Source organism: Panthera tigris, chromosome C2 (genome assembly GCF_018350195.1).
Source record: "Panthera tigris isolate Pti1 chromosome C2, P.tigris_Pti1_mat1.1, whole genome shotgun sequence".
In the NCBI taxonomy this organism is placed as follows: Eukaryota; Metazoa; Chordata; class Mammalia; order Carnivora; family Felidae; genus Panthera; species Panthera tigris.
The window spans coordinates 73,454,081-73,481,114 of record NC_056668.1 but is presented as its reverse complement, the minus strand read 5'-3'; the positions used below and the strand labels follow the sequence as shown (position 1 = coordinate 73,481,114).

General features: G+C 35.6%; 1 protein-coding gene across 7 annotated transcripts in view; it reads right to left on the bottom strand.

Annotated features, from left to right (window-relative positions):
* Positions 1–27,034, bottom strand: part of ATP13A3 (ATPase 13A3) — an 88,205-nt gene that overhangs the window by 36,967 nt on the left and 24,204 nt on the right. For 4 of the 7 annotated variants that reach the window (XR_006222121.1, XM_042998747.1, XM_042998749.1 and 1 more), the window contains 18 exons: positions 25,768–25,866; positions 24,184–24,357; positions 23,033–23,215; positions 22,674–22,744; positions 20,930–21,010; positions 19,685–19,754; positions 17,301–17,435; positions 16,771–16,843; positions 13,908–14,039; positions 12,477–12,656; positions 12,181–12,338; positions 11,046–11,234; positions 9,272–9,333; positions 5,603–5,753; positions 2,795–2,911; positions 2,147–2,164; positions 1,901–2,054; positions 1,686–1,806 (listed from right to left, as the gene is read on the bottom strand). Coding sequence is in view for 6 of the 7 variants with exons in the window: in XM_042998747.1 (XP_042854681.1) it covers positions 1,686–1,806; positions 1,901–2,054; positions 2,147–2,164; positions 2,795–2,911; positions 5,603–5,753; positions 9,272–9,333; positions 11,046–11,234; positions 12,181–12,338; positions 12,477–12,656; positions 13,908–14,039; positions 16,771–16,843; positions 17,301–17,435; positions 19,685–19,754; positions 20,930–21,010; positions 22,674–22,744; positions 23,033–23,215; positions 24,184–24,357; positions 25,768–25,818 (2,120 nt within the window). In the remaining variant the exon portion in view is untranslated. Of the gene's footprint in view, positions 1–1,685; positions 1,807–1,900; positions 2,055–2,146; positions 2,165–2,794; positions 2,912–5,602; positions 5,754–9,271; positions 9,334–11,045; positions 11,235–12,180; positions 12,339–12,476; positions 12,657–13,907; positions 14,040–16,770; positions 16,844–17,300; positions 17,436–19,684; positions 19,755–20,929; positions 21,011–21,933; positions 22,032–22,673; positions 22,745–23,032; positions 23,216–24,183; positions 24,358–25,767; positions 25,867–26,320; positions 26,546–27,034 lie in introns of those variants that run through there. The other 3 variants (XM_042998748.1, XM_042998750.1, XM_042998751.1) reach the window with 3 other exon arrangements.

Below are 27,034 nucleotides of genomic sequence, written 5' to 3'. Positions count from 1 at the left end.
AACACCCTCATTCTTCACAGAGCTAGAACAATCCTAAAATTTGTATGGAATCAGAAAAGACCCCAAATAGCCAAAGCAATCCTGAAAAAGAAAACCAAAGCTGGAGGCATCACAATCCCAGACTTCAAATGTATTACAAAACTGTAGTCATCAAGACAGTATAACACTGGCACAAAAACAGACACACAGATCAATGAAACACAACAGAGAACCCAGAAATGGACCCACAAACGTATGGCCAACTAATCTTTGACAAAGCAGGAAAGAATATCCAATGGAATAAAGACAGTCTCTTCAGCAAGTGGTGCTGGGAAAACTGGACAGCGACATGCAGAAGAATGAACCCGGACCACTTTCTTACACCATACACAAAAATAAACTCAAAAAGGATGAAAGACTTAAACGTAAGACAGGAAGTCATCAAAATCCTCGAGGAGAAAGCAGGCAAAAACCTCTTTGACTTCAGCCACAGCAACTTCTTACTCAACACATCTCCAGAGGCAAGGGAAACAAAAGCAAAAATGAACTACTGGGACCTCATTAAGATGAAAAGCCTCTGCACAGTAAAGGAAACAATCAGCAAAACTAAAAGGCCACCAACTGAATGGGAGAAGATATTTGCAAATGACATATCAGATAAAGTGTCAGTATCTAAAATCTATAAAGAACTTATCAAACTCAACACCCAAAAAACAAATAATCCAGTGAAGAAACAGGCAAAAGACACAAATAGACATTTCTCCAAAGACATCCAGATGGCCAACCGACACATGAAAAAAATGCTCAACATCACTCATCATCAGGGAAATACAAATCCAAACCACAGTGAGATACCAACTCACACCTGTCAGAATGTCTAAAATCAACAACTCAGGCAACAACAGATGTTGGCGAGGATGCGGAGAAAAAGGAACCCTTTGCTGGTGGGAATGCAAACTGGTGCAGCCCTTCTGGAAAACAGTATGGAGATTCCTCAAAAAATTACAAATAGAACTACCCTATGATCCAGCCCTTGCACTACTAGGTGTTTATCCGAAGAACACAGGTGTGCTGTTTCAAAGGGGCACATGCACTCCAATGTTTATAGCAGCATTATCGACAATAGCCAAGTATGGAAAGAGCCCAATGTCCATCAACAGATGAATGGATAAAGAACATGTAGCATATATATACAATGGAGTATTACTCGGTGATTAAAAAGAATGAAATCATGCCATTTGCAACAATGTGGATAGAACTAGAGTATATTATGCTAAGCGAAATAAGTCAGAGGACAAATATCATGTGACTTCTGCATGTGTGGAATTAAAGATACAAAACAGATGAACATAAGGGAAGGGAAGGGAAGCAAAAATAATATAAAAACAGGGAGACAAATCATACAAGACTCTTAAATATAAAGAACAATTAGAGGTTGCTGGAGGAGTTGTGGGGGGGGGGGGTGGACTAAATGCGCGATGGGCATTAAGAAAGGCACTTATTGGGATGAGCACTGCGTGTTATATGTTAAGTGATGAATCACTAAATTCTATTTATGAAAACACTATTACACTCTATATTAACTAACTTGGATTTAAATAAAAAATAAATATTTAATACCTACTCACAACATATAAATTATTGTACATGACATATAAACTATACATTACCGGAAAAGCTGTAGAATGACTGTTCATCCACCTTACCTGCTAATATTCTGTACTTTATGCCAAGTCAGTTTTGATTCCAATTTTCTGTGTGCAAGAGCAATTACGCGGAAGCCCTGTTTAGTGTAATCTTCTAGAACTTTTTCAAAATCAGTAGGAACTTTTAAAAAGGAAAAAATAAACGCCATTGTTAAAATTGCAACTACAAGCTTACACAAATAACAATTTCATTCAAAGCCTAGTTGATTTCTTACCTGTTTCAGGTTTACAAAGACTAGCAATGATCTCAGGTGCTCCCTTCATGTAGGCATCCATCTTCTTATCCCCTAGCACCCTTGCAACCACACTCATACGTTGCAAAGCAGAAGAAAACGGAAACTGACGAACAATTCCTATCTCATAAATAGCCTGTATGATTTCAAAAGATGCACAAAGCATTTGTTATTTTTTTGGAATTAAAACACATATCCTTAAGTAACAAGTAAACATTCTTCACTTACTGGAAGTTCGAACAGCTCCTAAAAATAAAACAAAGAGAAAAAGAAATAGCACATATTAGATTCATCAACATACTCAAGTTATTAAAAAAAAAAAAAAAAAACAAAACTTTATACATGCACAAAACATTATCTAAAAAATAGCAAAGAGCTTTGAGTATTTCAAAGTCAGGTTTCAAGATTGCTTCTCTACTATCTCTTTTTTTAATGTGTGCTTAAATATTTTCAAATACTTTGTTATCCTAAAATATTAACATATTAAGTACTAAAAATAAACTAAGGGGAAACATATTTTAAAATTCACCTAAAAATAAAGCCATTCACATATTCTTTCTGCTAAATCATAGGAATTTAAAGGATTAATCACTGTTTAAATCACAAGGCCTAAGTTGTTCAATAAATAGTAAGGAAAAGTAATGGTAATTAGAATTACATCTCAATGTCTTACACAGAGTGCCTGCGACACACACCAGATGTGTAGTTTTGGATAAATGCAGCTAAAATATTCATATCTGCCTAAGAATTAAATAAAGGACATGTGACTTCATCTTCTAGCAAGAGTTCAAAATGAGGACTGAACATGAACGTTAACAGTTAAGTACTAACTTAAGTATTAAGTTAAGTATTATCCAACTTAATGTGATTTCGCACCATTTCTTGGTTTCCCGCATGTGTAGATTCAGGAAGCAGTTGTTTTGGAGGACGAACCACAGTGGGCATAATTCGATTATGAAGTGCCGTTTCCTCTTCAGTTGCTTCTTCCAGAATCTGAAAGGAAAATATTCAACACATTACTTCATAAAATTCAATTCACTGGTTCTACTTTTAAAAGAAACATTACAGCTATCTTCAGTAATAACGACAACAAAGTCAGTACCCAAAGAATAAACGAGCACTACTAGACCACTAATATATTAGCATACTTATATTTATGTTAGTATAAGTAAACTTGTATGTATTTTAAACAAAGTTAAAGTCCTGGCAATCCATGGGAGATGGGAAGCAGAGATGAGAAGTGGAATAAAGAAACGAGAAAATCTTTCTCATTTTGCTCCTAAAACTAAGACTTGTCGTAGGATTTAGAGACTATTCCTGCAAAAAAATAGAAGATTCTTGAAATTCCAAAAATGTTCAGTCTATCATCCAAGGGTTCTTTTCTGCTAACAGGAGAGGATTCAAAAGTATACGGAGCTCAGGGGTGCCTGGGTGGCTCAGTTGGTTGAGCATCCGACTTTGGCTCAGGTCATGATCTCACAGTTTGTGTGTTCGAGCCCCGCGTCAGGCTCTGTGCTGACCACTTGCTCAGAGTGTGGAGCCTGCTTCAGATTCTGTGTCTCCTTCTCTCTCTGCCCCTCCCCTGCTCACGCTTTGTCTCACCCCGTTTCTCAAAAATAGATAAATGTAAAAAAAAAAAAAAAAAAATGTAAAGTATATGGAGCTCAGATACAATTAGGAGAACCACCAGATGAAGCACACATTGAGGTACAAAGACTTGAGTTTAGTGTTTCAGAGTGAACATTTCTGGTTAAGATACTACTAACCCTAAGTGCTTGAAATTTAATTTAAAAACACTTATTTTTGGTGAAATAATTCCAACAAAAACTTGTATGAAGTACACATACCCAAGAAAAAATAAATTAATTAGACTCAAAGTGAAGGAATCGATGGGAAAATGATGGGGAAGGGCACTGTGCCCAATAAGCCAATTTTCTACAATTCTAAGGTACGTTTTAACATCTCTGAAATTGGGATGTTCTTATATGGCATCGATCACATCAAATAACAGCAGTGACTGGTTATGTGGAAATATTCCATTGATAGTTTGTGATAAGATCAAGCATCAAGACATCTCAGTGTCAACGGAACATGCTATTATACAAACTTACTTATTTAACCCATTTTTAAAAGATGCACAAACAGAACACTAAGTCTACTGAAAATCTGTTCATCTAGAGAGAAGTTTTAGAGAACATCAAAGATGAACCAGTCCTATTTTGCTTTACTCTCATAAATTATCCTCTAAAGGCCTTTTGGGAATTAGATTTGACAAATATTTATTGTGGGCTATCAGAAGATGGACAAACACTAATGCACACATCCATCTGCCTCTTTCAAAACATTAACAAAACAGGAGCACCTGGGTGGCACAATCAGCTGAGTGTACAGCTCTTGATTTTGGCTCAGGTCACGATCTCACAGCTCGTGGGATTAAGCTCCATGTCCCACTGAGAGCGTGGAGCCTGCCTGGGATAGTCTCTCTCTCTCAAAAATAAATAAACAAACATCCAAAAAAAAAAATCAACAAAATACAAAAAAAGAAAGAATCCTGTCAAAGTAAATAGGAAATTAAAAAAGAAGGATTTCAAACATGAAGATAAAAGGCAAACTGATTACTGTATTGACGAATGCAGCAGTGCAAGAAACAGTAGCCCAGAATAATCACAAGAGGACATACAAGGGAGGGACATTCTTCACCAGCCCGAATAGCTGAGCTAAGCAGAAATAAAAACAAAACACAAGACCAGGGGTGACTGTCTAGAGACATGAACGACCTACCTGAGAGGAGGGAAGGCTGCTACCATGAGGGTCAGCAGAGCGGGTGAGGAGGGCAACCTACAAGGCCAGCTCTGCAGCTCTGGGCTGAGGATGCCCCCTGATGAGGACTCACCCTCAGCACACAGCGAGCTCCCCCTGGGTCGGCCTTGCCATTCAGAAGAGACACAGCTCAAGTAAACTGACACACATACGGGCAAGGATAAAAACCTGACTGCAGCTACCCAGAATTATCGAAGCAAACCTTAATTCTTAAATATGAATGTACCATCAAGATATATCATGAAAACATAAGGCATGAAGGAAAAAGATTAAGTGTTGGGAGGGAGAAAGAAAACTGACCCAGAGAAAATAATTCAGAAGCCAGAAGGAACTTTAAAAACAACCTTATTATTGCATCTGTAAAAGGACACAATACTGTGAAATGGTAACCAGGAAACACTGCATGCACTCAAAATGATCAATGCCAAAACAAACAAACTGTAAACAAACAAAACTGTGTGTGTGTGTGTGTGTGTGTGTGTGTGTGTGTGTGTGTGGACACAGAAAGTAGAACATGGGGAACAATGAAGACACAGGGCTATACTTTTCACCTATGGTCAACAGATTATTGTTGTTGAAGATCATCTTTCTGACTCGGGCCTATTACCCCAATTGCTAACAGCTGCTTTCTCTTATAAACATAAAGCAGGCACCTGAGAAGATCATCTTCTATTAAGGGTGTTTGAGTGAGTTAATTTAAATAAAACGGACACTTTTTTACACAACTATAAATGTTTCTCCAATGTTACATAGTTCCTTTATGGTACAAGATGAACTGGTCATCAAAACAACTAGCAGAAACCATCTTTCTGCTGCAAGATTATTTTCCTTCAAGTTACTTGTGCTTTAAAATATTGAACTTACCCATCCAATGGCTTCAAACATTTTCAAATCAAGTGGATCACCAGAAAGCACTCCTTCAATCTTTGTGAGTGAGTGACAGGTAGCCATACAAGCAACAAACTGAGACTTTACCAATACCTCATTGCAAACATTTTCTTCTGGCAAAAGAAAACTAAATAGAAAATACACTGAATTAGATTCATAAATCTAAGACTATAAATATTCTAATCATACTCAGGTTTTATAATTTTAAAAAATGAAATAAAAACGTTTGCATTTCTGTGCACATTAATTTTCACTACAGTTTTTAGCATTCAAAAACATTTTCTTCCATGTAAATTACACATTAACTAAAATACCATCTTATCTAAGATTCTGAATACCTATGCCAGACATAACAATATAGAAAATACTAGATGCTAAATAATAATTAAAATTCCTGCCTATAGGCATGTAAGAATACATCTCTTTTGTAAAAACACAAAATGAATGTGTAACACATCCTCTTTAAATGCAAAACCAAGCTCATAAGAATGAAAAGGAAATTTTCAAGTGTCAGAAATGGAAGGAAAGGAAAACCAGAGGAATATGAACCTGAGTGATGCTGACTGCCTGTGAGAGAAGGAAGAAGGGAGGGGAGTCATCCCAGTATGCTAAGGACCCAGGCTTTAATTCCCATATAGGAATGGAAGACAAAGTCCTGGCCAGATACAAAGTGGGGAGTTCAAACTGAGAGGATCCCTTTCACCCAAGATAGCCAGTGCTCTTGAAGAGCATCTTTGGAAAAACAATAAACTGAAAATAATTTACCTACATATCCAAACTAAGAATAAGCTGATCTCTTTTTCTCTCACCCAAAGCTCAAGAAAATCATTAATATCTGTAAAATATTTACCGTGCACTAGGCACTGTTCTAATAACTTTAAACATATCTGACTCATGTCCTCCTCACCACAGGAAGAGGTTTTATTATCCTCATTTCATAGAAGAGATACTGAAACAGAGGGTTAGGTAACCTGCCAAGGTTACACAGCACACAAGTGGCAGAGCAAAGATTCAAACGCAGGAGGTCTGGTTTTAGGGTATAAACTCTAAATCACAACACCAGTCAGGATAGGATCTGGGTTTGAATCCATGCTACTGCTGGTCCAGAGATCCTCAAGTTATGAAAGTAATATTAAAGCTCATCTGACACGACTGATACCACTCTGGCCCAAGCACAGTCTAAAGTCTCCAGAGAGGAGCTCCCACAACAAAGCCACAAAGAAATCTCACAGAAAATTCCTGCTAAGCATAAGTCCGTAATTTAAAAATGCACTGGGAAACATTCCCATGACTCAACAGACATAACAAAGACAGAATTAGAATCCCATAAATTTGAGATAATAGAATGGCAATCTGAAAGAATGCAAAAAGGGCACTTTTAAATTAAAGACTTACAAAAAGAACAAGACACTATGGGGGGAGAGGAGGACAGGCTGACTTGGAAAAAAAACAAGTGCAATTTCCTATGTAACCTATGTCTGGGATTCCCAGATGGACAGAAAACAAAGAATGGGGGAAAGGTCATAATTTAAAAAAAAAAAAAAAAAAAAGCTGAAAAATTTCCAGAATTTATGAAAAGCATAAATCTTTGGAATCAAGAAGCAAGTAAGTCCTACACAAATAAAAAGATCATGGTGAAACTGCAGAAATCAAGGATAAAGAAGGATTCCTAAGAAACAGAAAGAAAAAGGAGTCAGGAGGAATGGAATAACACCTTCAAAGCACTAAGAGAACACAAGTGACAGCCTGGAAATCTAGACAGCTACGCCATTCTTCAAAAGTCATAGTGAACTGGGTGTTGTATGGAAACCAATTTGACAATAAATTTCATATTAAAAATAAGTAAATAAACATAAGTAAAAAAAAACCAAAAAAAAAGTCATAGTGAAACAAAAGAATCACTAACAAATGTAGCTGCAGAAGATGGTGATTTATTCCAGAAGAATGGGATATATAAGAAGCAATGGTTAGCAAAGATGTTCATAAACCGAGGTAAATCTTAGCATGCAGATGGCATAAAACTCAGATCCTAATCATAAAACACTGTGCAACAAATACATATAAATAAGAGGGGAGGAGAATAATCAAAAAAATATCCTACAGTCCATGGCTTTCTTGGGGGGGGGGGGGGTGGCTAGAAACCCAGTAAAGACACCCATGAACTTGAAACTCTATGACTTAATAATTTAAGGACAAGCAGTAAAAGATGAAAATGTATAAATTCTGAGAAAATGTACAAAAATATGAGAGAGAAATTTGAGAAAATGTGTGAACTAGGGCGAGAAATGGTAGAAATAATTTCCAATTTACTTGGAATTATAAATGTGAACACAATGGCACAGAAAGATTAAAAAGTAAAGTGATGAAAAAGATACCCTCGGGTAACAGAGGTGGGATGTAACTACAAAAATACAAGATGAAGGGAATTTAAGGCAGGATGCATTAAATAAGGTCACAATGTGACAAACTACCAAGAAGATGTAACAACTGTGAAATTATATGAACCAAACAATACTCTCTCAAACTCTATAAACTTCAATCCCACAGACTTCTGAGGGGGAAAAATGACATAAATACAACTACTAAGCCATCAAAAGGCAACAAGGAAGTAAAATGACAAGACAGACTGCTGGAATATTTTTGCAATGCATAGTACTGAAAAAGATTACCTCCCAATAAATACAAAGGACTTCAAATAAATGAGTAAGACTAAGAACACAACAGAAACATTGTCAATATATAAAGTGACAATACAAGAAGAATGCTAAATGACCATCCCTCCAAAAATGTGAAAATAAGCTCAGCTTTATAAGTAATGAAGAAACTGCAAAAAGCCACAATGAAAGACCATTTCATATCTGTCCATGGCAAAAATGAGAAGCCTGACAATACCAAGTCTGGCAAGAACTGGAGCAACAGGATCTCATACCCACTGAGGGAGGCAGTGGGGGCACCATCACTTAGAGATCAGTACCTGCTACACCTGTAGCCGTGCATGTACTATCTAACCCAGCACCAACATTTTCAAGAAGCTGTTTACTGAATTTCAACTACATGGTCACAAGGAGTTGTGTGTAAGAATTATAATTGCAGCACCATTTGTGAAAGTGGAAGGGGAAAGGGAGAAAAAAGATGAAACTGCCCCTTAGAACAGATATTATGATTTGATCATATCATGGAATACCAAACAATAGTTAAGATTAGTAAATTAGACCCCATACATACCAACCTGGATAAATCTTGAAAACAATGTTAAGAGGCACAAAAAAAAAAAAAAAAAAAAAAAAAAAGCAAGCAGCAAAACACATGTACATTGTATCAGTCATATACATTTGTTTACAAATAGGTCCTGTTTAGAGAGAGAGATGTCTGTAGACTAAATATATAAACATGCAAAGACAGTTAACAGAACACAACTTCAGAATGATGGTAGGGCTATGGAAAGGGATAGATTTAAGATGTTAGCAATATCTGTAATATTTTAAATCTTTTAAAAGAGATTTGAAGCAAGTATGACAAGATATCAACCGTTTAATCGTGGTGGTGGGTACACAGCTGTAATATTACTCAGTATATGTTTGCATATCTCATACATTAAAATATTAGGAAGTAACTAATAAATTATCAACTCTAGCTAATATTTACCGTGTATTTTCCACTCGTTGAATCCCCCACAGATCTAAACCATCTTCAGTAAGAGTTCCAGTCTTAAAAAAATTAATTAATTAATTAATTAATTAAAGTGCATATATACAAAGTATAATGCCTCCAAAAAAAAAAGAAAAACATGAAAAGCTATGCTACATATACATAATAAAAGTAGTATATAGTTATAAATAAAGAAAACTAGTAAGATCTCTGTATATTGATAAAAAATAACTTCCAAGAAAAACAGTTAAAGTGGGGAAAGGGTACAGAACATTCCTTGTGATATGGTTCCTCTGTGGGGGGGCGGAGGGCATATACGTAGAAGTATATGTTTATGGACTTGTATTATGAGAAAAACAGAACAATGCAACAATTAATCAAGGATCCCTACAAAGGAAGGAGACATTAGGACACAGGGAACCAAAAAAGGAAGAGGAACACGTTAAATGACACCAGGAGGAAGCAATCAGCCAAATCCAAGATGTACATGACCTGGTTTCTTCAACAAGATGATTCAGGGTAAGGGGCAAGAAAAACAATTGTTACAGATTAATTGTAACCAATGCAATCATTATTTGGATTCTGACAGAAAAAGCAAACTGTAAAATTTTGAGATACTTTTGAGAAAGGCAGGGAAAGCTGAATATGAACTGGATATTAGATAATACTAAAGAACTGTTAATTTGTTAAGTGGAATAAGATAATGGTACTGCAGTTAATTTTTTTTTAACACCTTCTAGAGATAAAACTGAGGTATATTGGGTGAAAGAATGTCTGATGCTGCCATCTTCAAAGTGAGGGGACAGATGAAGTGAAGAATGACAAAATGCTGATTAACTGACAAAGCTGAGTGATGGGTAAATGAGGACTTTTTATACTTGTATCTTTCCTCTACTTTTGTTATCTGCTTAAAAATTTTAATTGTAAGGTTTCCAAAAAAGACACGCATAAGTGAAATTTTCCAAACAGATAAATATAAAATGTAGTCATGGGATAGGACCTTTTTTTTTTTTTTTTTTTTTTTAAGTAATTCCATGCCTAATATGGGGCTCAATTCACGACCCCAAGATCAAGAGTCGTACACTCTGCCCAATGAGCCAGCCAGTTGCCCCAGGATATGACTTTTTTTTAAAAACAAAAGTACGTCTCACATTTTTTCCTTTAATAGTGATCATGCACAAAAATCTTATTCCTATCCTATCAGTTACCAACAAGAGCTTGATGGAAGGTTTTTTGGTCAAGATTTAATTCCTAAAACTCTTAGGAAAACTAATTTCAGCAGAGGAAAGGAAAACTCTCTATAGGACAAAGCAAGGAATATTTCATATGTGTACAAAACTGGTCATTTTCACATAAAATTGTGAAATCAGTGACCTTAATAATTTTGAAAAATATTCAATAAAATCATAGAGCAAACCTCAACTAAACACATATACTTAACAGCAATAAAATTCCAGTAAATACATCTGTATGGAGCTTACTCTGTTAAAAACAAGAAAGATCAGATCATCTTTATTACTATTATAAGGTATAATTCTGGATATGAATGATAAGACAATTGCAGATTTGGGCAATCCCAAAGTATTAAAAATTGAAAAAGCAATGAGAATGTACAAAAATGATTCATGTGTCAAATAAGCTGAAAAAGGAATATTCGAAGAATATTATACAATGTGTACAAATTTGTTGATAGAGAATACAGAAAACCTTAATCTAAATATTTAAAAGCTACCAAAGTAACCTTTGAGAATGATTATAAAACTGAACCAACCTTGTCAAAGCAAACAAGATTCAGCTGTCCACAGATATTTATCCTTTGAGGACTGATACAGAAAATACCAATTTTTTTCAGTCTTCTTTGGGCATACACAATACCAGCTGTCATTGCAGCTGGAAGTGCAGGTGGCACAGTAATGGTAATGATATCCAGAGACTCGATAATTATGACCCCAATTTCTACCTACAATAAACACAAAAATAAATGTCAGACTCCCCAATATCAAATATTTACTAATCTAATGTGTGTATTTCTTTAGTGAAGAATCTATAAACCATTTTCAATTTTATATATAAGTGTGTATGTATGTATTTACATCCAAAAAGTATTTACAATTTTTTTCCCTTTTGAGTCTGCAAAATAGAAAGCTCAATGAATTGTCAATGGACTATGGAATGTAAGCTACTTTTTTTAATTTTTAATTTAAATTTTAATTTATTTTTAATTTTTTACATTTATTTATTTTTGAGAGACAGAGCACAAATGGGGGAGGGGCAGAGAGAAGGAGACAGAAAATCCAAAGCAGGACCCGGGCTCTGAGGTGTCAGCACAGAGCCCGACGTGGGGCTCGAACGCACAAACCACGAGATCATGACCTGAGCTGAAGTCAGATGCCTAACCGACTGAGCCACCCAGGCGCCCCGAACGTAAGCTACTTTTAAAGGAAATCTTCATTTTAAGAGCTCTACACGTTTCACACACCACACACTTCAACACTTCAAAATTCAACCAATATCTATCAAATACTGACTTGCTACAAGCACTGTACTGTGCCCATCTCCAAAAGGGATGGAAAAGAGAAGTTTGACAAGGGCTCACAAATAACTTGAATGCTATATATCCCAAAAGTTACAAAAAAAGAAAATAAAGGTTTTGGTAAGTTTGTGGTCACCCTCCCTTTTTTAAGTCACAAGAGAGCAAGAAAAAGATCGCCTAAACCAGAGCTATCCCAAAGAACTTTCTATGATGAAAATGTTCTATATCTGTACTCTCTAAAGTAACAGCTACTAGGGTCATATAATTAAATTAAATTAAAAGTTAAGTTCTTCATCTCATTTCAAATCCTTAGCAGCCATTAAGAATTGTGATCATTAAGAATCAAACCCTATTAAGAGTCCCATTTACATACCTTGTTTAAAATGCTATTGATAATAGTGTAGATAAACCCAATGCCAGCCACTGCCACAAGACACAGTAGAAACAAGTAGGCATCTCTGTAGAGTTTAAAATCAGTTGGTTTGGGATATAATATAGAACGAACAAGCTGTCCTTTGGAAGTACTAAATCCTTTAAAAAAAAATTTAAAGAAGAAAATGACTGTATTTTTTATAAGAAAATGAAAATTATTTCCCAAAATCTCTTTTTAAACATTCAGTAGGCATCAAACATGCTAAACCATGCAAGAAGAGATGAAATGTTTTCTACCTGTTCTAACTACTACAGCTTTGACAAGTTCTCCAGTGTAGAAACGAGTTTGAATTACAGTAGTCCCACAAAACAAAGTATGTCGTTTATGTATTTCTGGACTATAGAATTCATCTCCCATTCCTTTTATGTCCACTGAAGGATTTGGCAAATTAGTCTTTGTTACTGGAACACTCTCTCCTTTAAAAAATAAATAAATAAATAAATAAAGCATAGAAATTACCATCAAACACACAAATCTTGAATTGTTAAATAAGTTAAATGTTATCATACTACTGTTTCAATAGTTATTAAGAGTTCTCATATGCGTGGCATGCCGGGCTGGCTCAGGCAGTAGAACATGTAACTCTTGATCTCATGGTTGTGAGTTCAAGCCCCATGTAGGGGTGTAAGAACTACTTAAAAAAACAAAATTAAAAAAGAGTTACCTTATGTGGATAACAAAGCTTATTCAATTAGCTTTCTATCTACCAATTTCCTTGTTGAAAAATATCAAGTCCTGTCTCCCACAATAATTCCTCAAAGTCAGTTATGAGTCATAATAATTTGGAAACAATTTTGTAATGTTTCAGATAAGAAGACCAGGTAGCTGCCATAGCCCAGCATCTGCTCTCTTATCCTTAAAAAATGAATTGGAAAGCACTCTGCAACCTAAAGCACAAAGATGTGAAGACCTACTCCTAACCTCCACCACACACACACACACGCGCGCGCGGGGAAGAAAAAAGACCTCTGGGGAAGGGAGAAAAGAAGTAAGTAGTATGGTAGTTCTCTCAAACAACAACTGCCAATTCTTTTTCACATTAAAACTTAATTCTCTGTGCCACTCACATTTCTTGTTTCAAAGGTGTCAAGTATGTAGGGATATTTATGCAACTATGTTTTAAGATAAAACTCTTAACAGTTTGAAAACATATAGGAATCACTTCTTTCCAGGAAAAAAAAAAAAGGTAAAGTGATAAAAAGATATAGTTCTACCTTCAGATTATGAATTTCCAAAGTGAAGTCATTTCAAGGTCTACTTCCCCTCCCTGACCCCGCCCCAACCAGCTTAAGGAAAATATAAAATCTTCATTCCCACTTATTACACATCAAATAGGGAAGTAAATATGCTGCCATTCTCTGTAGGCAAAGGACTTATTTCCTCTTCCCTTACTGTAAAATATTTCCCCATGTCAAAAGTATGCCAAAAGATGTAGCGAATACCAGCATAATAATTTAGTCTCACAACTGAGTATAATGAAGAATTCAGTCTCCTCCAAATAAAAAAAAAAAAAAATCTTCATTATCCATCACATTCATGACATGAGTAAAGAAAACAAGCAATATTTTACAGTTACAGATACAATAAAACAGTTAAATAGCTTAATCGGTAACTACTTAATCCTAAAATCATTATAAACTGATCTGATTTTTACTCATTTCTTTTACCTGTTAACATGCTTTCATTTACAATGCAAGTACCATTAATTAGAACTGCATCACAAGGCATCACTGTCCCATTCAATGGAATGACCATAACATCTCCTGGCACAAGGTCTGTAGAAAAGATCTCTTCTATCTCTGGATTTAAAGAAAGAAGAAGAAAGAAAAGTCTGAATAGAATATTGTTTAACTTGAGGGGTACCTGGGTGGCTCAGTCAGTAAAGCATCTGACTTCAGCTCAGGTCATGATCTCAGTTTGTGAGATCAAGCCTCACACATGGAGCTCTGTACTGACAGTGTGGAGCCTGCTTGGATCCTCTGTGCCCCTCTCTCTCTGCCCTTCCACTGCTCATGTGCGCGCGAGCTCTCTCTCCTCAAAAATAAACATTTAAAAAAATGCAAAAAACAAAAAGGAATATCATTGAACTTGAAATTCAAATACAGTAAATAAAAGATCTGTCTGAAGGTAACCTGACCTCAATAAGTTAAAAATATAATGGAGTTAAATAGGCCAATCTCAATAAAAGAAAATAAGACAAATAAGATTATTATTCCTTAGGTTAACAAAGCATGGTGTTTAAGTGTGTCAGGTAGTTTGACCCCTGATAGGATGCCAGCTGCACACATGTGATGCCAAGTCCCCTCTTACTAAACAGGTGGCTAGACTTCAACACTCATAACAACAGCCCTCTTAAAGAACAGATAGTGAGTCAACACATGATATCCCCCGCGACAGGTAAATAAGCTCAAATTTCTATTAATTATGCTTTGGAAATAGTAGAAAGCATTGAAATTTTTAAATGTATTTTCTTTTATTTTTATTATTTTTTTAATATTTATTTTTGAGAGACAGACAAAGCATAAGCAAAGGAGGGGCAGAGAGGGAGAGGGAGACAGAATCTGAAGCAGGCTCCAGGCTCTGAGCTGTCAGCACAGAGCCCAATGTGGGGCTCGAACTCACAAACCTCAAGATCATGACCCGAGCTGAAGTCAATGTTTAACCGACTGAGCCACCCAGACAACCCAAGTATATTTTCCATTTTAACAGCATTTTTTACACTATTCTTCTTCTCACTGCCACTACTTATTACTCAACATTTCAATGCCTTCTCAATATTCCTGAAGTAGTCCTAACATTTTAGATAGATTTTAAACAAATTTACAAAATAAACATTGTAATACATTATCGAGTTCATTATTTCCTTAGAAATCTGTACACTATTCAAGTTAGCTAAACGCTTTTTTACAAGATCTTCCCAAGTAAAAGGAGGTTTTTCTAGAAGACTGCCTTACATTTAGACTCCCTTTCATTCTTTCCCTCCCTCTGGTTTAACACTAGGCTCAGGAGAGAGTTATGCTAGTTTGTAAACAAAGACGGGTGAAGAGAAACTACTGTTTGTGATGTTGGTCTGTAGGAAGAAAACTCTTTTCCTTTCTAAAGAAAAATGGAGAGTACTTTACTAAGCCATGAGGAAACAACTTTGTAATAATACTAAGCACATACTAGGCATAATAAACCTGACTCTTCCAAAGCTTTAATGCCACTTGAAATTCTACTCTCAGGTATACCAGAAAACAAACTAGCAATGATCTCTTAGAGTTTACAAAGGGGATAAGGAAGATCCAAGTTGAATGCAATGTCCTAACATCCCAGTGTCTTCAGCAGCAGCAGAGCAGGAAGAGGATGAACACCAATAGAGAAGACAGATACTCCCGACTAAAGCAACAAGTGACCAGGAAGCACAGGGAAGAAAGCACCTGCCAGGCCAAACTGTGTTTATGCTTGGATGTAGTTAGTATACTGAGCCAAGAGAATGGAAACTGATTTGATACTCTCAATCAATCAGAATGGCTATTGCCTCCAAGGCCTGTGCTGCTAGACTGCCACCTCTCCTTTATCTCCTTTACACCTCTTCACATCAGACAAACTAACATGTCCAAACCATTATCCTTCCTTACAATGCTGCTTCTCCTCCAGTGTTCCTTATTTAAGTGGCACCGATGTCCACCCCCTCAAGCTTGACACCACTCTATCGCCTTGTATCCAATGAATCATCAGATCTCTTTCAATGCCCACATTTAAGTATCTTTCAGTCCTATCTCATTTCTATCCATCTCCACAACCCTCACCTTGATCCATTTCGTGTCTTCGATATCACTCCCTTCTGAACCCGTCTGAACACAGCAGCCAAAATGATTTTTTCAAAAATGCAAACATCAGATCACCCCCCTGCTTTTAAGCCCTTCGATGGCTTTCCATTGCCTTTTGGAATGAGGCCAAATTCCTTAACATGCCTTAGATCCATCATCTAGTTGCCATCATGTAGTTGCTGCACTGGTCACACTGAATTTCCTTCAGTTATTACAATGACCAAGCTCCCTCTCATTTCCAGAACGTTGGGCACTTAGAACCCTCTTCTCTCCCTCTCTCACTCCCATCATACCACCTTCTCACCTACCTCTTATCTAATTCAACCACTTAAAAACACTTTTCCCAAGAAGCCGTCCCTGACACCTACAGTAAATGAGCTCTAATATCTAAATTCCCTGACCTCTCCTTATCATAGCATTTATCACACTTTATTGTTACTATTTATCATCTGCCTTTCCAACTAGACTGAAGTTAAATGATGGCAAGGACTATATCCATCTTGGTAACCCCTGCATCTCTGGGGCCTATCACAGTACCTGTTACATTAATAGAAAAAGAAAAATACAATTTTACGTGAATGAATTTGATACAAACTCAGAGATGAGTACAAATCCAAACACTTCTTTTTATTTATAATACATTGTCTTGCTCAGTCATTAGTGCTTAATGGGTATCTTTTATTGATTTATGTGTCTAAGTGTTACCTAAAGTACTTACCTCCATTCGCTCTGCAAACTGAAACTCTCACAGTACTGTGAGCTGCCACCATGTCATGCAACATAACATATTGCTAAAATAGAGGGTAAGACGTGAAAATTAGCTAATATAAACCCACTCTTCAAGGTATTTAAAAGCAAAGGTGTTATAAAATAAGTTAATATGGTAAATGTATGTTACTCTGCCATTAAAAATGTCAAGACTAAAAGGTTCAAAGATTATTCAATTAGCTGTAGACAAAATAAGAAGTATTTTAATGAGACAGTCCTGAGAATGGTAGAATCAACCCTCTAGTATTTCAGTCTGTGATAAGCACATATAGATCCCTATGGCCTCTAAACAGTCAGGTGGTAGTCTAACTCTAAAAAGCATCTGCCTTCCTCTACCACAAAAAGAGAGGGAAAGGAGTACATATTCATATAACTAAAAGAATAACTATATTGAGTATTACTTTGTACCAAGTACTACTCTACACGTTACATGTTACTACAAAATACACAGTTGTAAAAGCCATAATAAACTGGACTTACCTTTCTAATGGAATATAGAGAGCTTACAATTGACACTATAGACATAATCACAATGGCTAGAGCATAATAATAGTATTCATCAGTGCTCCACAGTATAACACTGAACAGCTGGAAAATGTAAAATGGGTTGAGAACCTAAAAAATAAGATTTTTAAGTCAAATTGGATGAGGTATTTATAACCATACAGATGTTCCACCTTTGCATTTAAGAAATAACCAACAAGGGATGCCTGGATGGCTCAGTTGATTAAGTGTCCGACTTCAGCTCAGGTCATGACCTCACAGTTCCATGGCCTCACAGCTCAGGAGTTTGAGCCCCACATCAGGCTCACTGCTCTCAGCACAAAGCCCACTTTGGATCCTTAGTCTCCCTTTCTCTCTCTCTGCCCCTCCCCCACTAGCACTCTGTCTCAAAAATAAAGAAACATTTTTAAAAAAAGAAAGAACCAACAAGATACTTAGAGGATAAACTCTGTAATACCCCAGGGCAACATATACAACCCAAAGAGTTAGCATAGTACTTTTTTACCATTAAACTACTGGAGTTTGCCTCAAGAAGCTTAATTTATTTGCATCCATCTGGACCCATACCAAACCCAAATATAGATTCAGCCAGAAACAGACAAAAATGTGTCTTTAGCTATTCTTCATTCTGCTTCAACAATAAAGTACATTTACTTCCAATAATTACTAGGCAACTAAAGGATATAAAATTTTTAATTAAAAGGAACAAGTGTTTCTTATGAACTCCAAATACCAATTTTCTTGTAAGTCAAAGGTTCACTGGAGACTAAAGGGAAGACAAATAGGAAACAGTAACTTATACTATTTTGTATTCTCTAAGGAAATAATTAAGGATTAAAACCTGAATGAAAAGGGGTGCCTGGGTGGCTCAGTCAGTTAAGCGTCTGACTCGGATTCAGCTCAGGTCATAATCTCACTGTTTTCATGAATTCAAGACCTGCATCGGGCTCTGCGCTGACGGTGCAGAGCCTGCTTGGGATATTTCTTTCTTTCTTTCTCTTTCTCTTTCTCTCTCTCTCTCTCTCTCTCTCTCCCTCCCTCCCTCCCTCCCTCCCTCCCTCCCTCTCTCTGCCCTTTTCCTGCTCACACTGTCTCTGTCTCTCTCAAAGTAGATAAATAAACCTTAAATAAGTAAATAAATAAATAAAACCTGAATGAAAAAAAGAGATAAAGCAGTCCTGGCAATAGCCTTCATTTAGTCAAATATCATAGTATTTTATCAATCTCATTAATAACTTCCCCCAAATGTCTTAAAATTGATGCTTGTGAACTTTTCAAAGCACTTTCACATATATAGTCCCATTTTACTTCAAAATTACATGAGATAATTTGAAAGGACTTACTCCAATTTTATAGATAAAGGAGAAGAAAGATTTTCTAATGAGCAAAGCTAATTACTGACAAAACCATATTATAAACCAGGCTTTCTAACTCCTCCAATCACTACACTCTGCTATGTTTTTGTTTTTTTAATTTTTTAACGTTTATTTATTTTTGAGACAGAGAGACATAGCATGAGTCGGGGAGGGGCAGAGAGAGAGAGGGAGACACAGAATCCAAAACAGGCTCCAGGCTCCGGGCTATCAGCACAGAGCCTGATGTGGGGCTTAAACCCACAGACTGCGAGATCATGATCCGAGCCGAAGTCGGACGCTCAACCAACTGAGCCACCCAGGGGCCCCACTCTGCTATGTTCTAAAGCAAAATACAGCTGCTCTCAGGAACTGAGGGAAAACAATCTGTATATCTATTAAAAGTATTCACCCAACCCTGATCTTTAGCCAAAAATCAAAAGGAAGACTAAAGAGCCTAACTCTGCCAGGCAAAATCCCATGCTCCCTTCCTTTACATGTATAACCTTTATTCACCTCTCTTCAATGGCACTTACAACTGGGCAGTCACTACAACAACTACTGACACACTTCCCTCCTGGGATAAAGTACAAGCTCCTCATGGTCAATCAACAGGTCACGTTTTGTATTCCAAAGTTAGTGTACAATGTCTAGTTCCCAAAAATGCACCACAAAATAATCATGTGAAGAATAAACATGATAAATCATCTAAAAATTGGAGAAAAGAGAAAAGACAGGTGTATATAACTATAAAACAGGTCAAGATTTAGATGTGCAACTCACTGAGACTGAAAAAATGTACAGACAAAAAAAGCAAAACAAGTAATAAAACGGTAATTCATGCCCCCAAATTATTTCTCTAGCAAAGTTACTACCTTTACCTCCCAAGTTAAAAGAAAGAGAGCTAGTGAGAGAGAAATTAAGAAACAGAAAACCAAGAATATCTTATTACTTAAATCATGGCTCTTTTCAAATTGACAACTCTACTGATCACAAATGTTATCTTACCTCCTTAATTAGAAGCTTAAAAACAGAAGGCACTTTCACAGTAATTTCATTTACTCCATAAAGCAATTTTCTACAACAGGAAAACATAATAATCGTGTCACATTATACAATAATAGTAGAATTTAGGGATAGCATTTCATTAGATAAAGCTCAAACCACAGATTGCTCTTAAATCTGGAACTTCAACATTCATGTTTCCACATACTTGTCTTCCACAATTCAATTCTCTACCTACAGTATTTAAATCGAAGTAGTCACTACTGGATAACTACACTGTTGTTTCATTCTGTCTCAGATCTTCTTGTGTGACAAGTATCTTTCCCACTAGTTTATAATAACCATGTCGGCAAATGTTTTTTCATCCTTGAACACAATACACCTCAACAATTTTGAATTGCAATTCATTTTTGCAAGAAACTAAATAAACAAATTTGAGGGGTCCTATACTATTTTTCTAATGAGAATACTGTACTAACAGTGTTTATTTCAAAACACTGTACATCTGACTTTTTAAAAAATGATTTTAAAAACTTGCTTAAATCCTTCCACTTAAACTCCTATTAGTCCTTTCTATGTGATAGAGTAATTCTTGCCTTTCATGAAGTATGGGTCTAAATGAATCAAGTTTTCAATATTCTACTGAAAAAAACATGCTACAGAAGTATAAGAAAACTGCTAATTTAATTTGAAAATAGCATTTATCTTTAAATTTGCAATACACTGGTATAATCTTATACTTCAACAAAGAATAACATGATAAAAAAGGTTATGCATCCCAATTTACAAATATTCATTGTGGTAAATTTTGAGCTCATGCTTACAATTCCCAATACATTTCAGAAAATCTAAGCTGCTATCAATTATAAGACATACCCATCATTTTATGTGCTATCAAGATAAAAATGTTGACAACATTTGTCAAGTAAAGGATGACACTCCACCCACTGCATGACACATCCCCCACTTTAGAAATGTTAAAATGTCGAAAATATGTATCTTAGAATGGGTAAAATATGGTATATTTTCAGGGATACCAACTTCAAAATTCCAGTTTCAACATTTTCATAATTCTTAAACTGAGAGACAGTCTTACTCAATTAAATACCAGTAAGTTGTCAACTACTAGGTCTATAATGTTTAAATACCTATTAATATGTACAACTATATGGTAAGAGGGTGGACTATACATACTACTTTATTTAGGAATTTTGATAACAGATCTAACTTTAGTTGGATAAAAATTACCTGTAGGCATGCATCCCCTTTGTCAGTCCTGCACTATGCTTTTCATAAATTGACGTACAAGAAACACCTTCATCCAGTCCCCTAAATAAATCCAAAGTTTTTACTTTAAACAAAGTTTAAAATATCCAAATGTCTTAATGCCCTATTCTTCTATATTCCTGATTTTAAAGTGACTTCCTTACAAACAGAAACCTAACAAAAACTGAAATAATGAATGAGAATTTTTAAATCTCAAATTCATAAGATAACCAATAATGAAAGTTCTAAGTCTCAAAAGTGCCAAATTCTAAATTAGCCAATGTATCTATCACATGATAAGATGGCTCTAAATACTCAAGTTTGTATGACAATATTATTATCTTTTAAGGCTGTACCAAAGCCGTAAGAGCTATTAATTAAACTAATAAAATTATAGGTAAAGTATGACTAACTTGAGAATCCCAAACTAATTTTTTTTTACTTTTTAATAATTAAATTATAATTATTAAATTATTAAGTTATATAGATATAATTTTCCCTCTTCAATTTTTTAAGCTTCATGCTAACAATCCTATTCACTGATTTTTTTTCTACAAAAGCATCAATCCAAATCTGTCCCTGTTCTAATACAAACCTGGGAGAGAAGTACAGAATTTATGAGTCACAGTCAATGTCCAAAATCTGTAACAATTCTAACTGGATTCAACCAACAGACCTAATTTTCCCCCCAAATGTCTTAATTATGCTTATGTTGACTGAGATACTAGTCAAAGAACTCCAAAGAGAACCCTACACATCATTTATCTCCAATCCTTTTCCATTTTTTTCAGATAGAAAAAAATCAAGCTCCCTAATTAACTGCTATCATTGGGATGCTTAAATTCTAGAAGCTTCTACAGCTGGCAAATGCCACCAGGCAAATAGGTTTGACACTTTTTTCCACTGAAGTTGATGACTTCTCCAAAAGCAGCAGGGATCAGCTCCAAGTCTTTTTAAAAACAAAACAAAACAAAATGGCAGCTCACTGGCAGTGTTCTGTAAGGCAATAGTTCTTAACTAGAAATGGTCTTCTGAACTAGGCATGCGGAAATGCCCAAGTCTATTCCAGATTATTCCAATTCTTTAGTGTCTGAGGAAAAAAATCCAGGCATGAATATTTTAAATGTTCATAAGGCGATTCTCTTTGTATTGCTAATATTAAGAATTCCTTTAGCACTCTCAAGTAATGATACTTAATGAGTGTTTATAATAATCACTTTAACAATAGCAATAAAAATAGAATCCTAATTAATTCAGTACTTAACATAACTTCAAGCCTCCACAAAAAATAAATTTTAAGGGATTCCTCCAATTTGTCCTATTCAAGGCTTAACACATTGGACAATGTCTCAATCTTTACCCACACAGTAAAGTTAAATTTCTGTTTGGGAGATGACAATTCAGATATTCTGACGGACTATAAAGTGTACTCTAAAATTCACTTTGAGATGAACCCACGAAAAGAAAAGAACTCAGACTCAGAGTGGATTTGGAGAATCACATTGTTTCAAACTTTTATGTAAATTTTGCCAAGGTACAAGTTGCAAGTAGGATTTATCCTAAAATGGTTAACAAGTATTCAAATAACACCAGGGAGTTAATAAGTGAATAAAAGTTACGCAATAAATACCTCTTCAGTTTTTTGTAACCCTACAATGAATTCTTTTCCATCTAGAACATTTTCAAGATACTCGTAAAAGAATCCAAACAAAAGAAAAATACTTACTTTAAAAAATCAAAATTGTGAAGGGTATCATTCCAGAAGTATTTTACACTGTGGTGGGTAAAATAACGAATCTGTAGAACACACATAAATGTTACACCAAAAAGCACTATCATCACTTGTTAACCATTAAGTTTACTAACACAAATCTATTATGTATTAAAATTAAAGTGATCACATGCAAATGCAATCTGCTTCTTCTAGTATTACCTAAACTGTGTTATATATAGTAATAAGTATTTTACATGCATATATATTCATCCCAAACAAAAATAACTGCAAGCACAAAATTACAGGCTGCGATAGAATAAAATGTAGTAATTCTGGTTTTTAAAGAAACTATAACACTAAGATCACCATACCTGCTGTGGTTGAGTTTGTGAATATTTGCTCATCTCATGCCTATTCTCTGTAGCCAAATTTTCAGTAAAATGAACAGCATGGCCATTTGCAACTTTATTAGTCATAGATTTTGGACTCAAAAATGGGTGAGTTTCCAGAGAAAGAAAGCGGATTTTTGCACAAAACCACATTCTGAATTCATCCTTATAAGACAGAAAGGGATAAAGATAAAAAGTCGATTCCATGTATTACATAACACCTATACCTATAATGCCTATATAGTTTTTTTTTTTAATTTTTTTTTTAACATTTATTTATTTTTGAGACAGAGAGAGACAGAGCATGAACAGGGGAGGGGCAGAGAGAGAGAGAGAGAGAGACACAGAATTGGAAACAGGCTCCAGGCTCTGAGCTGTCAGCACAAAGCCCGACGCGGGACTCAAACTCACGGACCGTGAGATCATGACCTGAGCCGAAGTCGGAGCTTAACCGACCAAGCCACCCAGGCGCCCCATAGTTTTTAATATATTTTTAAATTCCCATTCTTTACATATTATTTACTCATCTCTAATTAAGAAAGCATCACTTCCTACTAAATGTTAAACCAGCTCATGAAGATGTATAAACTCCAACGTGAAGTGCTTTCCATTGCTCACCATTTTACCACATACTTCACTAATACAATATCCCCTGAAAGATCTTGAGTGATTTTTTAATGTACTCATCAACATACTGAGACTAGAAATTAAAGCCTCTGATGAAATGTTTCCAATCAAACAAAACAAAAACAAAAACAAACAAACAAAACCCTAGATGCAGCAACATCACATAGTAGAAAGGCAGCTGGCCTAGTGAATAACAGATCTGACATAGCCCTTAAACTGGCCGATGACCCTGACAGATAAGCATCTAATCTTAATCTCTCAGTGCATCAAGAACTACAAAAGAAAGGAGTACAAAAGGAAGGGGTTGGCATAATCATCTTTAAGATTCCTTCACATTCTAATCACTGTGGTAAAACTCATTTCTAACACAAATGCTTTTAGGATTAGTATTCCTGATTATATCCTAGCAGTGATGTTCTCCTCATACATTGTTTTGAAGGAAGTACACACAAAAGCGTTTATTTCACTCCTGAAATGATCAGCTACAAGTGAATACGTTGACTTACAGTAGTCCTCAGCAGCACCACTTCACAGTCTTTAATGGCAGCTCTAATACAGGTCGCCTTCACCCGCCATTCGGGCATCCAGTAGAGGAGGAGGAGGAGAAAGCCACCAGTGCAAACCACTCCTAGGGAAACTATGGCAAGCTTCCAGCGACACAAATTATAGCCATATATCTCCTGCAAGGATACAGTGATCACACAATTAAATATCACATGGTGTATGAGAAAAATGCCAAAGTTCTTTGTCTTCCAAATGTATATTCGCTATTTTGTCACATAAAAGGTAGGGTTTTTTTTTTTTTTTAATGCCTTATCTATTTTTGAGAGAGAAAGCTTGATGGGGGGACGGGCGGGGGGGAGTGGGGGGTGGCGCAGAGAATCCAAAGCAGGCTCTGCGCTGACAGCAGCAAGCCTGAAGCGGGGCTCGAACTCATGAACCATGAGATCATGACCTGAGCCAAAGTTGGACACTCAATTGACTGAGCCATCCAGGCACCCTAAAAGGTAGGGTTTGTTTAAATAAACTTCTAATTTTGTAATAATTTTAGATTTGCAGAAGAGTTACAAAAACATTAAAAGTTCCTGTATACCCTCCATCTAGTTTCCCATTAACTTGATACATTTGTCAAAATCAAGAGATTGACACTGACCCGTTACAATTAACTAAAACTAGTCTCTAATTAGAATTTCACTAGTTTTTCCACTGTCTTATTTCTGTTCCAGGATATAAGCCATAATACCACACTGCATTTAGATACAGTAGGTTTTAACTTTATGTTTCTCCCAAATAATTAGCTAATTGTCTCAATACTGCTGTGACTGATCAATCTGACCTCCTGACCCAAATTATTTAAATTGTTCTAGTTTACTCCCCTCACCACCATAATTAACAAGGGCTGCCAAATTTAGCAAAAGAAAATGCAGAGGGCCTAGTTAAATTTAAATTTCAATAAAAAATTGATGAATTTTTTTGTTTGCCCTATGCAATATTTGGGACACACTCATATGAAAAATTTATTCCTTAATTTATCTGAAATTCACATTTAACAGTGTCTTATTTTACCTGATAACCTAATCCCATCCCCCACCCCCCGCCACACACAAAGAGTTGAAAAGTGCTTTTTATTATTAAGCTGATTTTAAACTTTTTTTTTTTTTTTTTTTTTTTTAAAGTAGGCTCCATGCCCAATGTGGGGCTTGAACTCAGGACCCTAAGATCAAGAGTCATATGCTATACTAAAACTAAGCCAGCCAGGCACCCTAAGAGTGCCTTTTTTATAAATCAAAATTAGAAATCTTATATTTGGGATTATGTACAAGTATTAGCTAATGTAGCTTCTTAAATTACTAAATAAAAAAAGCATACTTCTCTAGTATTAACAATCCACAAGTGAAACAGACATTATACTAAAACCAACAAATAGAGATGTTACATAATCCCAAGTCAAAAGCACATTCAGGATGAGGAAAGCAGGTTGATTTAGCATTGTTTTTTTTTTTCTTCTAACGTACTTTTCTACTTCCCTGGAATAATAAATTACAGATAAACTCTTCACACTTTACAAGTAAATTATAAAAATTGGTTACCATTTCATCTTCTTGACCTTGGTTAATAGTCTTCCTTTCTTCTTTGTCCATATCTACGGTGGTTTGAGAGGTCTTGTGCTTCAGAACAATTGAAGATAACTGAAGGAAAGGAAAACCAAATGTTGGGGATTCTGCTGTATCTTAAGCAGACTATATAACTTCATACTGTAAGATTTTTTGTCATGACACGTGTATCAAAGTTTAGCTGATATTTAAGTACTCACTAAAGTACTAGCTGGTTTTAATGACATTTTCAATAGGGTGCTGGTCCTCGTGATACATATTATCACTAAACATGGCATATTTCATCAATTAACTTATACTAGCAACAGCCATGGCACAAAACAATTAAGTTCTAGAAGAAATCACTACAGAATCTTTCCATTCCCCAGACTCACACCACTAATCTAGTTTAACCATCTTCAGCTAAAAGTACTTCACACCAACTCAATTTATTGCTTCAAGTATAGTGAAGACATAAAGCATCAGCAGTGAAACCAACCCCAACACCTCCCCAAGATTATTAATCATCCAACAAATATTTATTAAGCACCTATTAAATGAATGGTAATCCCCGGCCAAGAGTCAATTCCTCAGGCAGCTGTACCCCTATTGGAGATCACGCCCTCATTCTGAGTCCAAGTCCACTAGGCAACATTCTGATGATATGACTACTTATGATGCCTGTCTAGGAGAAAATTCATTGAGCTCACTGACAAATTTTTTCCCTGCATGGAGAAAGGATATTAATTTCAAATATCAGACAGTCAGCCACACATTAAAGAGATGTGCAAAATGTAAAACAATGCCAGTTTTCTTGTGATCTTTGTTTCTGGAAAATAAATATTTTTCAGAAAAATGTTACTTAATATGAAATAAGCTTATTACTGTCATGTTTCATTAAGTTATTATTAAAGATATCAGTTTTAATTAACATGGTATCAGCAGACATAACTCACATAAACAGAAGCTCTTCAGAGTTATTAATTTTCAAAACTGTAAAAATATTTGAGACCAAATAGCCACTGCTTTAGACTAGGCTGAACCCTGGACAGCACGGTGGGAATATTACCTCTATTCCAGATGTCATTTCTCTACTCATCTATTCAATGTGTAAACACAGGCCTGACACATGACAAGCACTCAAAAAATACTTGAATATGATGTAAGGAAGATTTTGTGCTAAGATAGCAACAGCTATTTGATGTTTACATGATATGGATTAAACAGGAAAATTTAAAACAAATCCCATATGTAAAAATAAGAG